The following is a 12,892-nucleotide window of genomic DNA, read 5'->3' on the forward strand; positions in this document are numbered from 1 at the left end:
CCTTCTAGGTGCTGATCCACCATCCGGTACTGGATACGGGTGACTGCAGTGACCCTCTGATCTGGATACAGACTGGATCTGGTTGCTACGGTGACCTCGGAAACAAGAGAGAAACAGACTAATATTAGCATAGATGCCAATCTTCTAATGATGTAGCAAGTACATCTGGTGTTATGGGAAGTGTTCCAGGTTCCAGTTTACCTAATTAATGCAGACTAAAAATCCTTTAACGGATTTGGATATTAGAAGCATATAAGTGTGTTATGTGTAAGCAAGGTTAAATAAATGGGTCTTTAATCTAGATTAAACTGCAAGTCAAGTCAACTCAAGTCACCTTTATTTATATAGCGCTTTAAACAAAATACATTCCGTCAAAGCAACTGAACAACATTCATTAGCAAAACAGTGTGCAAGTGTGTGTCTGCCTCTTGAACAATGTTAGGTAGGTTACTTCAGAGTTTAGGCACCAAATAGGAAAAAGATCTGCCGCACGCAGTTGATTTTGATATTCTAGGTTTTATCAAATTGCCTGATTTTCAAGAATGCAGCGGACGTGGAGTATTATAATGTAACAAGAACTCATTCAAATACTGAGGTGCTAAACCAAACAGGGCTTTATAAGTATTAAGCAATATTTTAAAATCTATACGATATTCTATTAAAATCTAGTCTTTCACCCAACATTAGTATTTGCTTTAATATGAATTAAGTACGTGTTGGGAACTACTTGTAAACTTCATAGATGAAATGCAAAGTAAAAACTTATTCTGCACAATTATGTAAAAATTGCCCTGCACGATTAGAATAATATTGGTACCGAGACACAGTTGACACAGATTTACCTAGTGTCACCAGACCACCCCACCACTTTAGTCAGATGAGGCACTACAACCCCACCCCTCACCACAAACACTCCATAGGCTTTGTCTATGCCTAGTGGCTGACAACCCTCTGTTTCTGATACTGTATAGATTTTTTTTAATGCTCAAGAACCACTCATATTGTATTCTAGATTCAAATTGAATGTACATCTGATGATATACAAAAGAAATTCAGGGTCAAAACCTCAGCGAATCAGGTGGTTTGATCTGTTGAGGATCTAATCTCAATCTGTCTCTCACTACTGCAGCTTGCAGAAAGGTCCTCTGTGTAGACCACAATGCAAAAGTGATTGTCCACAGAGAGAGAGAGAGAGAGAGAGAGAGGATAAAAGCTGTGCAGCACTGTGGAGACAGGTAAGAGATGAGAGAGATTTGATACTACTGTGGTTTTCCATGCATGTTTGTTTCTCAGGCTACTGCAAAATTCTCAAAGGAGCTAAAGGCTGAGGAAGGAAACAACCACAAGCAGATTCACCATTTCTGTCCACAGCACACAAGACAAACATGAAAAGAGTTAAAGACTAAAGAGGAAAAAAAGGAACCATTTAAAATGGTTAAAATACACCCACACACTGATTCTTGATGTCTTTAGTTCCTGACACTCACATGACACGGGTATATCCGCTGTGTATGCTACAAACAGGTCACATTGAAGCCTGCAGCTGCATGCAGTGTGGTTCAATGAATAAGGAGGCATGATGACATCCAATAAAAACTTTAAAGCACCTTTAAAACAACAAAGCAGCCTGGACAGCTACATAATCGACAACTCTCAAAAGAAGAAAAACATACTGTGGCGACGACGCTCTTTCAGCAGTGCCAAAAATTCGACTACCGAAGAGATCAAAGATGTGACATTATCACGCAGTAAGGTGGGACAATCAAGATCATCAAGATCAAGAACATCAGAATCTTATTATATATGTTTCTATGGCAACATGAATGCTGAGAGTTTATAATTATATAACTTTACAACTGTAGGTCTAAAATTTATTTTGTCAAAATAGTATAAAAGAATGTTAATGTATTTCAGTTAATATTTAAAAAGTTGTTCAGACATTAAAAACATGTATTCCTGCAGGTTTCTCTCAGTTTTTCAAAAATCAGATGGTTTCTCATTAGTATTTTATTGATTTAATCTAAAAATTACTCTTTTGCAGCTGCACAGAACTCACTCAAGATCTTTAGTGGATTATACTGATCCTCAGAGGTAAGACTGATTTACTGATTAGATTCTTTGCACATTTCTGATATCTCTCATGCAAATAAACATCACACATTTCTCCCGTTTGCACAGAACAATGGTATTATTGGAGAAACAAGACAATGAAGCCTTTGGATTTGAAGTTCAGGCATGTTATTATAATTAATGTTTCACACTGTATCGAATGCACTTTTTTTCTCTCTCTCTCACATAGGTGCATTTTCACAATAATAAGTTAACTTTGGTAATTCATTATTACATCATTCATCAATAACTGTGGACTTGATCCATAACATAATACTTTTTCCGCCTTTGCATTATGAATGATATATTGTTTTGTCTTTCAATATGTAGCAAATATTATTTCGTTAGATGCTATAATTATACTCCCTTTGATATTTTTTGTCTAAATTCAGAAATAATGGCTTTATTGTCCAGATAAATTTTGGGTACATTGTTCAACCAAAACCAATAAAACAGGCCCAGGAAAATTCATTTGGGTTGTATGTTTCTCTGTGCAGACATATGGTCTTAAGGTGAAAAACAGCAGTATGGTGGAGATGTGTACATTTGTTTGCAGTGTGCAAGATGGCAGTGCAGCTGAAACTGCAGGTTTGACTGCTGGTGAGCAGGTTTCCCACTTCCTCTTCTTAGAGTGTTACTCACCCCACCCATTTCACCTGACCCTGTTTACACGGCACTTTCCCACCAGCCCACATGCCATCTACATTTAACACAGCTGATGCATTGCTCTCTTTGGTCGTTATGGACTGTTATGCTTTCTCACATATATAATTTATTTTCAATATACAGCACCATAATCTATCTGACAATTTAAATTCAATGCATGATTATTTTTATATAACCAATATATTATATTACCATTTTATGAATTTTATATATATATATATGTGTGTGTGTGTGTAAAAAAATGAACAAGTATGTTTTTGTTTGAGTTTGTGTGAGCGCGGTGTGTGTTGTGAGTAGCAGCTCCGAGTACAGAGTGTTAGTCATTTATATATATGTATTTATTTATTTATTTTATGATTTAATCTCTCTCTCTCTCTCTCTCTTTGATAGGTGACATCTTATTGTCAGTAAATGGTGTCAGTATTGAGGGATCTACCCACCAGCACATTATTGAGTTGATTCGAGAATCTAATAACATGCTGAAGTGAGTATAAGTATTAGAAACAGTATATATATATATATATATATATATATATATATATATATATATATATATATATATATATATATATATATATATATATATATATATATATATATATTTTTTTTTTTTTTTTTTGCTGTGGTCACGATTCCTCAAATAATGCAGCTTGATGTGATAAGATGTGTGCTAATAAGTGATCAGATTAATGGAAGATAAAGAGGATGGAAAACAAAACTCGTAGGGAGACTTGGCACCAGCTGCACAAATGCCTAACATTTGTGAGTATAGTTAGAATCTACTTTGACAGGATAAACTGAAATTCATGACATTTAACACAACTTCTGCTCACAAATGAATAGGCTGCTTTTGGATCATTGAAGGTAAAAGACATATTCTGCAAATACACACTTTGCAGAGAGTTTGCAACCTACTAACTACAGCAAATGTAGGTCAAATGTGATTTGTAAATTAGTTACAAACTAGTTTGTTGTTACTAACTCTCCACTGTTGACATCTATATTCAATTTAAATAACAACTTACAAATGGCTGGTGCAACCCTGATCCATATCTAAGGACAAACATATCACTAACCCTTTTGACATGCCAAAGTGACTTTGCCAAAGACACTTCTGTGCAATCACCTAGCAACCACCCAGAACACACTAGCCACCAATAATAAAAAAAATAAATAAAAATAAACAATTAGTTGTGTGGGTCTGATGTAAAAAAAATAAAAAAAATAAAAAAATAAAAAAAACTTTTGACCATCATATATTTATTAGAATTTTTCTCTCTTCTTGTTCTTCTATGTGAAGGTTGGAGACGGTCAGTGGGAATGTTATGAAGAGAATTGAATTAGAGAAAAAGATGCGCTATCTTAAGGTGTGTATTTTTGGATGATTGTGTGTATTTACCACGTGTACACAAAACTGAAATTTTACACAGAAAGACTGAGAATTTTCAGGAAGTCTGTATTTTGTGTAATATATATATGTTTCCATGAGTGCTAAAGTGTCTAAATGAATGCTGATCAACAGACAATACACACATTCATCAGAATGACTCATAAATGCCGATCTTGTTCCTGTGTTTTCCCTCGTCACAGCAAACCCTTCGTGAGAAATGGGTGGAACTGCAATCTCTCACACTTCAGGAAAAGCGTCTTACTCGAGGTGAGAAAAAAAAGAAAGAAAAAAAGAAGCTATATACAACTGTTCAGACAGAGGCCACTGTCTGACAGAAGAGATAAATCTCCCTGAGTGAGTTCCAGTTGAGTTTGCAACATGGATTTGAATCAAATGAATTTAGAAAATTTGAAAATTACAAAAATAATGCACAAATGGTGAATTTTAAAAGGTTTACATCCCGTTGGTTCTTTTTATGAGGTCGCTTCTTCATTGATTAAGTACGGTTTGTGATAGTTGTACATGAGTTCCTGCTTTGTTTTTGAAGCTGTTTAGCAAACGCTGTTTAAACAAAGTTGTTAAGAAACCCTCATCATTTCCAACTGTGTCCTGTGTCTGATATACTCTGATGCTGAGGAGGATGATTTTTTACCTGATGTTGAATAACTCTATTAGGATTACACAGGTCTCGCTCTGTGTTCCAGGTAATTTGAATGAGAGTGCTCAGAGTCTGTCTGTCGACTCGCTGATGTCTCTCTCATCTCCAACTGGCCGCTCTGGGCAGCGTTTTTCCAGTGACAGCAGTTGCCGCAGCATAATGACAGATGATAGTGAGGATGGAGCCTTCATGTCATCAGTATTTGATGACTCAAGTCCGTTCAGCCCAACTGAGCCAAACGGAGGCTTCTTCCAGCTGGAAGTGGGGGCCTTGCAACCCCTGACAAGAACACGCAGCATTAGCCTGGCCAGCAGTAACGGTTCACTCTCCCCAAGCTGGGAACATTCATCTTTTTCCATCTTTGGGACGCTGCCAAGGAGAGGCAGGAAAGGTAGTGTCCGCAAGCACCTTCTAAAGTTCATACCTGGACTGAATCACTCTGTAGAAGAAGAAGAGGGCAGCTAAAACATAATTTCTACCACCATTGACTGCTGATCTGATGAATCCTTTGACATTGAGCAGTAGGAGATTCAACCAGTTAAAGAAAACGTCAAAACGTTATAGAAAAAAATGCTATACAATAACTGATGGGCATTCATGACTTACCTGCTTTAAGTGTTGATGAAATGAGGGGAGGAATCTCACATGAGCATTACGGACTGCATGGCAGCAACCTTTGTGTTATTTTCTGTCTTTTTTGTTTTGTTTTTTTCTCACAAGGGACCAAAGCATTACGACTTCCCTAAGATTCAGCACTGAAATAAACAACTGGCATTAACCAAACTGAAAACCAACTGTATTGATATATTTTTTAGAATTGCGTACACTGTTTCCACTGCTTTAATTGAGTGGTTTAGATTTCAGTCCCACAAGCTCATGAATGTGTCCTAGATACTCAAAATCTCGAAGTCTCTCATCTGATATCTATAGATTGCATATCTATAGATCGCGTATCCACTGTAGCATGCAAAAGACATAGGGGTGCTAGGAAGCTCTATCTCAACACAGACTTGTTGTTTCATAATGTTAATTAATCATGCACCTTGCTACAGTCCAAAGTCTTAAACTTAACACAAATGCAAGTGTGTTACTTTTTTTACTCTTTCTTCTAAAGCCAATTTTCTCATTTAGATTAACTACTGTCTTGATGAAGCAAGAATCTGAAAAGAATTTAGCTACCTGAATAATAACATATCTGGTATAATTAGAGTAATACTACAGTATCCTTCAGTATTAGGGTCTAATAATGTAAGAATTATGTTGATGATACACGGGGCAACTTTTTGAGCAATTTAGACAGGCAGCTTTTTTTGAGCAATGTTGCTTGGGTACTTTCACATTGAGAATTGATAACAAATGTCTGTCTGGATACTTTAGGTCTGTCGTGGGTATTTTTATTTATACTCTGTTAGAAGTCATGTAATCCTGATCTCAGATTAGTTTAGATCAAAACTTTAAATCCTTGACGGCATGAAAAACGTCTGCTCTGTAGTGAATGTGTGACATGAACATTAAGTGTTGAATTGAAAAGACTCAGATGTCGAGTGACAGAGCTCCAAACCACAGCAGGTATAGAAATTCATAACAGGATGTGGTCTGATAGAGGTGCTACCATACCACCTTTTTTCTTTCTTTCTTAAGTGTTCCATTTAACAGACCGTTTTATTTAATCTAATTTGAAATATATTATTATTATAGTATTACAAAAAAATTAATATATTTAAACTCAGTTTAAATATATGAATAATTATAAATTATATTAAATACATGATGAATGTGATGAATGTTTGGCATGTAATTCTGTCTTTTTTCTTCTTTTGTATTTTTTTTGTATTTTTTTTACTTTAATGATCACATTTAGAGGGGGATATTCTTGACACAAAATACTACTACTACTACTACTACTACTACTACTACTAATAATAATAATAATAAAAGAAAAGGAAAAAAAGAAAAGAAAATAATAATCTCTTGCTGTTTGCTGCTAGTCACCTGCATACAACACAGGAAATATGTACTTGAAACAGAAACTCTCTCCTTCAAATATAGTTCCCTTTTCTCTACTTTGTTTCATTTGACCATTTTGATTGGATTTCAGCATTATATTGTCCTCATTTAGTTAGTTGGCAGTTTTTTTTTAAATTATTATTATTTATTATAATCAACACTGATAATATGCATTTTCACAATTCTCCTATGTTTTATGATCTTTTTAATGTTATATATTATTTAATATTGTTTAGCATTCTATATTCACTTTGTAGCTGGACTCAAACATTATTATTATTATTATTATATAATTATTAGCTTTTCATCAGTTCACAATACTCCTGCAGTTCCTTCACGGACCCGTTTAAGTCAAATCAAGTCAAGCTTTATAAAGTACAATAATGATGCTTTACAGTGTCAAACATTAAAATATTTTGTCAATAATGCAAGAAAAAAAAAAACCATGATACTACTAAATAAGCACTGGGTAAACGTGTACTCAGATAAGATAATAAATAAATAATATATTGATTTGACACAGTTCTCAGACTCAGGTCACTGTTATCAAAACAGTTAACACGGTGATTTCAAACACTTTGTAACTGTCCTAAACAAATTTTTATTACATGCATCATTTTCACAAAACACTGTGCACAAAATTCTCAAGTTTTTCCATAATTAATACACTCAACCAAAACTTTAACTTCAGAAGAAATGCAGCTCCAGATAAACCAGGTTCTTTAAATCAGGTCAACTCACCACAATGTCAAGTCTTGTTTATATGGCACTTTATGCAATGCAGATTGTTTCAAAGCAGCTTTACATTGATAAACAGAAAAATGATTCAAGTGGGTCAGTTCAGTGTTGATTCAGTTCCAGTAAAGATCATCAATTATGGAAAGTAGTCCAACTTAGCTGTAAAGCAGCTCTGTAAAAAACAGTTGTCTTTTGTTCTCAAATCTGTCATATTTGCACTTGTCTCTCTCAAATTGGCTTCTCCAGTTCCACACAATTTTTGTTTTTTGTGGGTCCATTTCATGTTTTATAAACAATAATTAGCCTTGGTCCAGCTCAGGTGGTTTTAAATAAATCTTGTTTACTTTAAGTTCAGGACATAGTCCAGGGCTGCTTCTCAATTTACATACTTCCTACTGTAATAGTAGATTAAAAACAGTATCATGACCCTTACGAAAAATACGTTTAGTCAAGTTTACTATTAGTAATACATATTTTAAACTAAAAATAGAAAGTATGCTTTTAGTTTACTTTTTATGTATTTCTCAGAAATGGGCTTGATGTACTCATAAATATACTTAAAATTATTATTAAAATTAAAATTATAAGTATACTTGACTTATACTTACAAAAATTCTAAATATATTTGAGCTATACTTCTAAAATCCGTGTTTTCATCATTATACTGTAAAGGGCGGTAGTACACATCTTCTGTAAAGAATTCCCCCCCCCCAAAAAACATAAGTGAAGAAGAATAAAGGTACAGAAACAGATACTAACACATGTAACACAATCATCTGACGTGAAACAGCATCAAAACTGTAACATTATGGAATGTAATATCGAACGATGAGGAGGTAATAATTACAGTCATGCTTTGGGGTGTTAATCGACATCTACGTTTTGATTATCATTCGGAATCCAATTCATAGTCTTTTTTTTTTTTTCAGCTTTTTGTTCCAAATATTATTTATTTTTATGAAACTTACCCACATTAAAGTGTTTAAAAAAAAAATGCATAAAGCTAGAATTTTTTTTTTTTTTTTTTTTTTTTTTTTTATAAGCAGATTTCTTTTTTCTTTCTTTTTATGTTTTGTATGTTCAGGTATTCATACAACAAAATATACACATTAAAACCTAATCAGGGACATACTTAAAGTATGGTGTAAAGTTCATTTAAAGAGAGTGACTGAGTATACTTACAGTATAAAACTACTAGACTAGTAGTTTACTGAGACTATACTTCAAAGTGTACAAAGTATTTAATTAATAAACTATCAGTATACCTATACGTTCACTTTTAGTATAATTGCAGTACAAGCTACAAACATAGAGGTAAACTAGTAGTGTACTCAAAGTTTGCTATTGTTATACTTAAAGTATACTTTAAAGCGAAAAAGTGAAGTGCTCTGCATTTTACCCATCCAAGTGCACACACACAGATGTGAGAAGTGAACACACCGTGAACACACACCCAGAGCAGTGGGCAGCTATATATCCAGCCATAGGCGGAAATTGCGGGGGGGTCCAGACCCCCCCCCCCCCATCTGAGGGTTGTCCCCCCCAAAATATAATTGAAATATGTGTATTGTACATAATATAATGATGAATAGTTAAACTAATTATGTGAGTAGTAAAACAACACAAATGCAAACTGAGCAACAACAAAAAAAAGTTTCAAGTTCCCCCTGCTTTGCCTCACATTGCTTTAGCCCACTGCCTGCTACCCTTTTACCTCACCACAACCGACACACACACACACAGACACACACACAGTCCGGTGCGAGAAAACAACGCGTGTTTCAGTAGTTGTGGAACTCGGATCATGTGATTATTTTCTCTTTAATATATGCCGAGTCATTAATAAATCGTGTCCCAAAATATTACTGAGTACCAATTTACTTTTGTCACCGATGTAGTCTCTGCGCTGTTAGCGATTATAACGTTTACCTAGCTTGTTAAATAACGTCTTACACACACCCATAGTGTACGCATATACAAGTCTTGTACGTTAGATTAGACTAGTGCGGGTGCGCATTTAGATTTTCCCGCGTTCACTATGATTTAGTCGGTTTCAGTGGCGGCTCGTCCGGTGAGGCAGGGGAGGCACAGTTTCCCCCAAATTTCACAGTTGTAATACCATTACATGAAAGCTCCGCATTTCTATCGCAAATGTGCAGAATATGCTAATGTAAGTACAACCCACTGATCTATAATATAGAACTTGATTGCTCATGACGTCATTAAAGTGAACAGCAGGACAGCGGTTTGAATGTAACTCAATGGTTCTCTCTGCTGGTAGGGATTAGTAAAATGGCGGATTGAGCACTTCCGGTGGCTTCACTGCCTGTTGGCAGTTTAGAACGTGATGAGCGATCCAGTTATATATATAGATCAGTGGTACAACCGCTAAGTGAAAGAGAAGGGGAGGGGGAGGCCAGGGGAACCAATCAGCATAGAGTGTTCACTTTTCAGCGCTGAAGAGTGCTGAGAAAAGTAACATCATAGAGGATGCTAGCCTCCATTCTGGAATATCAACCGACCATCATAGAGACATAAATTAGGGTTAGGGAACCTGATTTTATACAGTCTATGGTTTGAACATCTTCCGGAGCGGCGGGGCTGATAATTTACCAGGTATTTATAATGAGTAGTGATACTGAATATATTTTCTTTACGGTTTCTGACTAAAAGCTGCCAAAAAGCCATTTTAAAATGATTACGCAAATAATACAATACAATTAGTTTGCCTCCTCTATTTTTAAATCCACCAGCCACCACTGGTCGGTTTATTTCATTTAATATTTACATTTACATTTATTCATTTAGCAGACGCTTTTATCCAAAGCGACTTACAGATGAAGACAGTGGAAGCAATCAAAAACAACAAAAAGAGCAATGATATATATGCTATAACAAGTCTCAGTTAGGTTAACACAGTACACGTAGCATGGGATTTTAACTAATATAATAAATAAAAAGAAAACAGATAGAATAAAAAAATAAAAGAATAGAGCAAGCTAGTTAGAGGTCTTTACACATACACACACACACATACATATACAGTTGCATAATAAATGAAAAGAAAATATAATACAAAAAGATTAGAAAGGTAGTTAGATTTTTTTTAAAGAATAGAATTAGAATAGTGAGTGTTAAAGTTAGAGGGTCAAATAAAGATGGAAGAGATGTGTTTTAAGTCGATTCTTGAAGATGGCTAAGGACTCAGCTGCTCGGATTGAGTTGGGGAGTTCATTCCACCAGAAGGGAACATTTAATTTAAAAGTCCGTAAAAGTGACTATGTGCTTCTTTGGGATGGCACAATCAAGCGACATTCACTTGCAGAACGCAAGCTTCTAGAGGGCACATAAGTCTGAAATAACGAATTTAGGTAAATGGGTGCAGAGCCAGTGGTAGTTTTGTAGGCAAACATCAATGCCTTGAGTTTTATGCGAGCAGCTATTGGAAGCCAGTGCAAATTGATAAACAGAGGTGTGACGTGTATTCTTTTTGGCTCATTAAAAATTAATCTTGCTGCTGCATTCTGAATTAATTGTAAAGGTTTGATAAAATTGGCTGGAAGACCTGCCAAGAGGGCATTGCAATAGTCCAGCCTGGACAGAACAAGAGCTTGAACAAGGAGTTGTGCAGCATGTTCCGAGAGAAAGGGCTTGATCTTCTTGATGTTGAATAAAGCAAATCTGCAGAATCGGACAGTTTTAGCAATGTGGTCTGAGAAAGTCAGCTGATCATCAATCATAACTCCAAGGCTTCTAGCTGTTTTTGAAGGAGTTATGGTTGATGTGCCTAACTTGATGGTGAAATTGTGATGGAATGATGGGTTTGCTGGAATCACAAGCAGTTCTGTCTTGGCAAGGTTGAGTTGAAGGTGATGGTCCATCATCCAGGAAGAAATGTCAGTTAGACAAGCTGAGATGCGAATAGCTACCATCGGATCATCAGGATGGAATGAGAGGTAGAGTTGAGTGTCATCAGCATAGCAGTGGTATGAAAAGCCATGTTTTTGAATGACAGAACCTAATGATGCCATGTAGACAGAGAAGAGAAGTGGTCCTAGAACTGAGCCCTGAGGCACCCCAGTAGTTAGATGTTGAGACTTGGACACCTCACCTCTCCAAGATACTTTGAAGGACTTATCTGATAGGTAAGACTCAAACCATTGAAGTGTTGTTCCTGAGATGCCTTTCGCCAGTAGCGTTGATAGGAGGATCTGGTGGTTAACCGTGTCAAAAGCAGCGGACAGATCAAGTAGTATAAGTACTGACGATTTGGATTCTGCTCTTGCCAGTCTTAGAGCTTCAACAACTGAGAGCAAGGCCGTCTCAGTTGAATGTCCACTTCTGAAGTTCACTTTCTTAATATAGTTAATCTAATATAACATCATACTAAGAGTGCAGTTGTTCTCCAGATATTAGCATAACAAATGTGATTTTGATTCTTATAAAAATTTAATAAACAAGAAGTTAATATTAAGTGCATTTTAGTGCATTATTTCACCAACGAAAAAAGTTGAAAACTAAGCTACAGCAGTAACAGCACTGTAATTGTGTCTTTGAGAAACACACTGAGGAAGTGTTTCCTAACTGAATTAATCCACTTTTTGAACAAATCAGTCATTGACGTAATAAATTATTATTTTTTGTTTTTTTTTTCCCCTCTCTTTCGCGTCTATACTGATCTCACTATACAGTGGTGTGAGGGTGTATGCCTAAGAGTGTGAATGCCTTAATTTTGCTAGGCATGGCAAATGTTTTTATATATACATGTTTTAATTATAAATGTGAAGCAACAACATTGCTATTAAATGTGCTATATAAATAAATAAAATTTGAAGTTAAGTTCAAATTCCATTGTATTTTGGTCGCTTGATTGTGTAAACAACTTCAAAAACATTGCAACAACAACAAAAAAATTGTTTTGAAGAATGTTTTGGTCAATTTAGTCAGCTTTTTCTTTGAACCAGAAAGAAACTTTGAGAAGAAGGATAATGGAAAGGTCTCCATTATAAATTGTCTCTTTCTCCATGCAATAGTAAGGCTTTCCTCTCTGTACACATATCCTTAAGTACAATTTTGCCTGTTTCATTGGTGTCCCCTTCAAAACTTGGTTATGAGAAATGTTATGTTTATTGCCCCCCCCCAACATTTAGATGAGATTTTCGCCCCTGTATCCAGCGCCCTGTTCATCCGGCGCAGCGCATGCAGCGACTTGCAACAGAGTTTGTACGCATATGTGAATGTGTTTGATGTTTAGCTTTTTGTTTTAATGTTTGTTTGGTAGTTGAAGTTGCAATTATATGTAAATTGATGAGCTATCATTTTGC

At 35.5% G+C, this 12,892-nt stretch overlaps 1 protein-coding gene across 2 annotated transcripts; it reads left to right on the forward strand.

Moving 5' to 3' along the window:
• The first annotated feature begins 1,152 nt into the window (after positions 1-1,152).
• On the forward strand, positions 1,153-5,615 carry LOC113071050 (cytohesin-interacting protein-like). Of its 2 annotated transcripts, XM_026244415.1 has the most exons (9): positions 1,153-1,434; positions 1,525-1,753; positions 2,042-2,091; positions 2,179-2,233; positions 2,607-2,709; positions 3,166-3,259; positions 4,076-4,142; positions 4,366-4,432; positions 4,870-5,288. In XM_026244415.1, exons 2-9 carry the CDS (start codon positions 1,577-1,579, stop codon positions 5,286-5,288), a joined length of 1,032 nt encoding a protein of 343 aa, XP_026100200.1. In that variant the 5' UTR covers positions 1,153-1,434; positions 1,525-1,576. The 2 variants fall into 2 exon arrangements, with proteins under 2 accessions (XP_026100200.1, XP_026100201.1); XM_026244416.1 differs by lacking the exon at positions 1,153-1,434 and having other exon boundaries at positions 1,577-1,753; positions 4,870-5,615.
• Positions 5,616-12,892: the final 7,277 nt, after the last annotated feature.

Source organism: Carassius auratus, unplaced genomic scaffold (assembly GCF_003368295.1).
Source record: "Carassius auratus strain Wakin unplaced genomic scaffold, ASM336829v1 scaf_tig00005817, whole genome shotgun sequence".
NCBI lineage: Eukaryota > Metazoa > Chordata > Actinopteri > Cypriniformes > Cyprinidae > Carassius > Carassius auratus.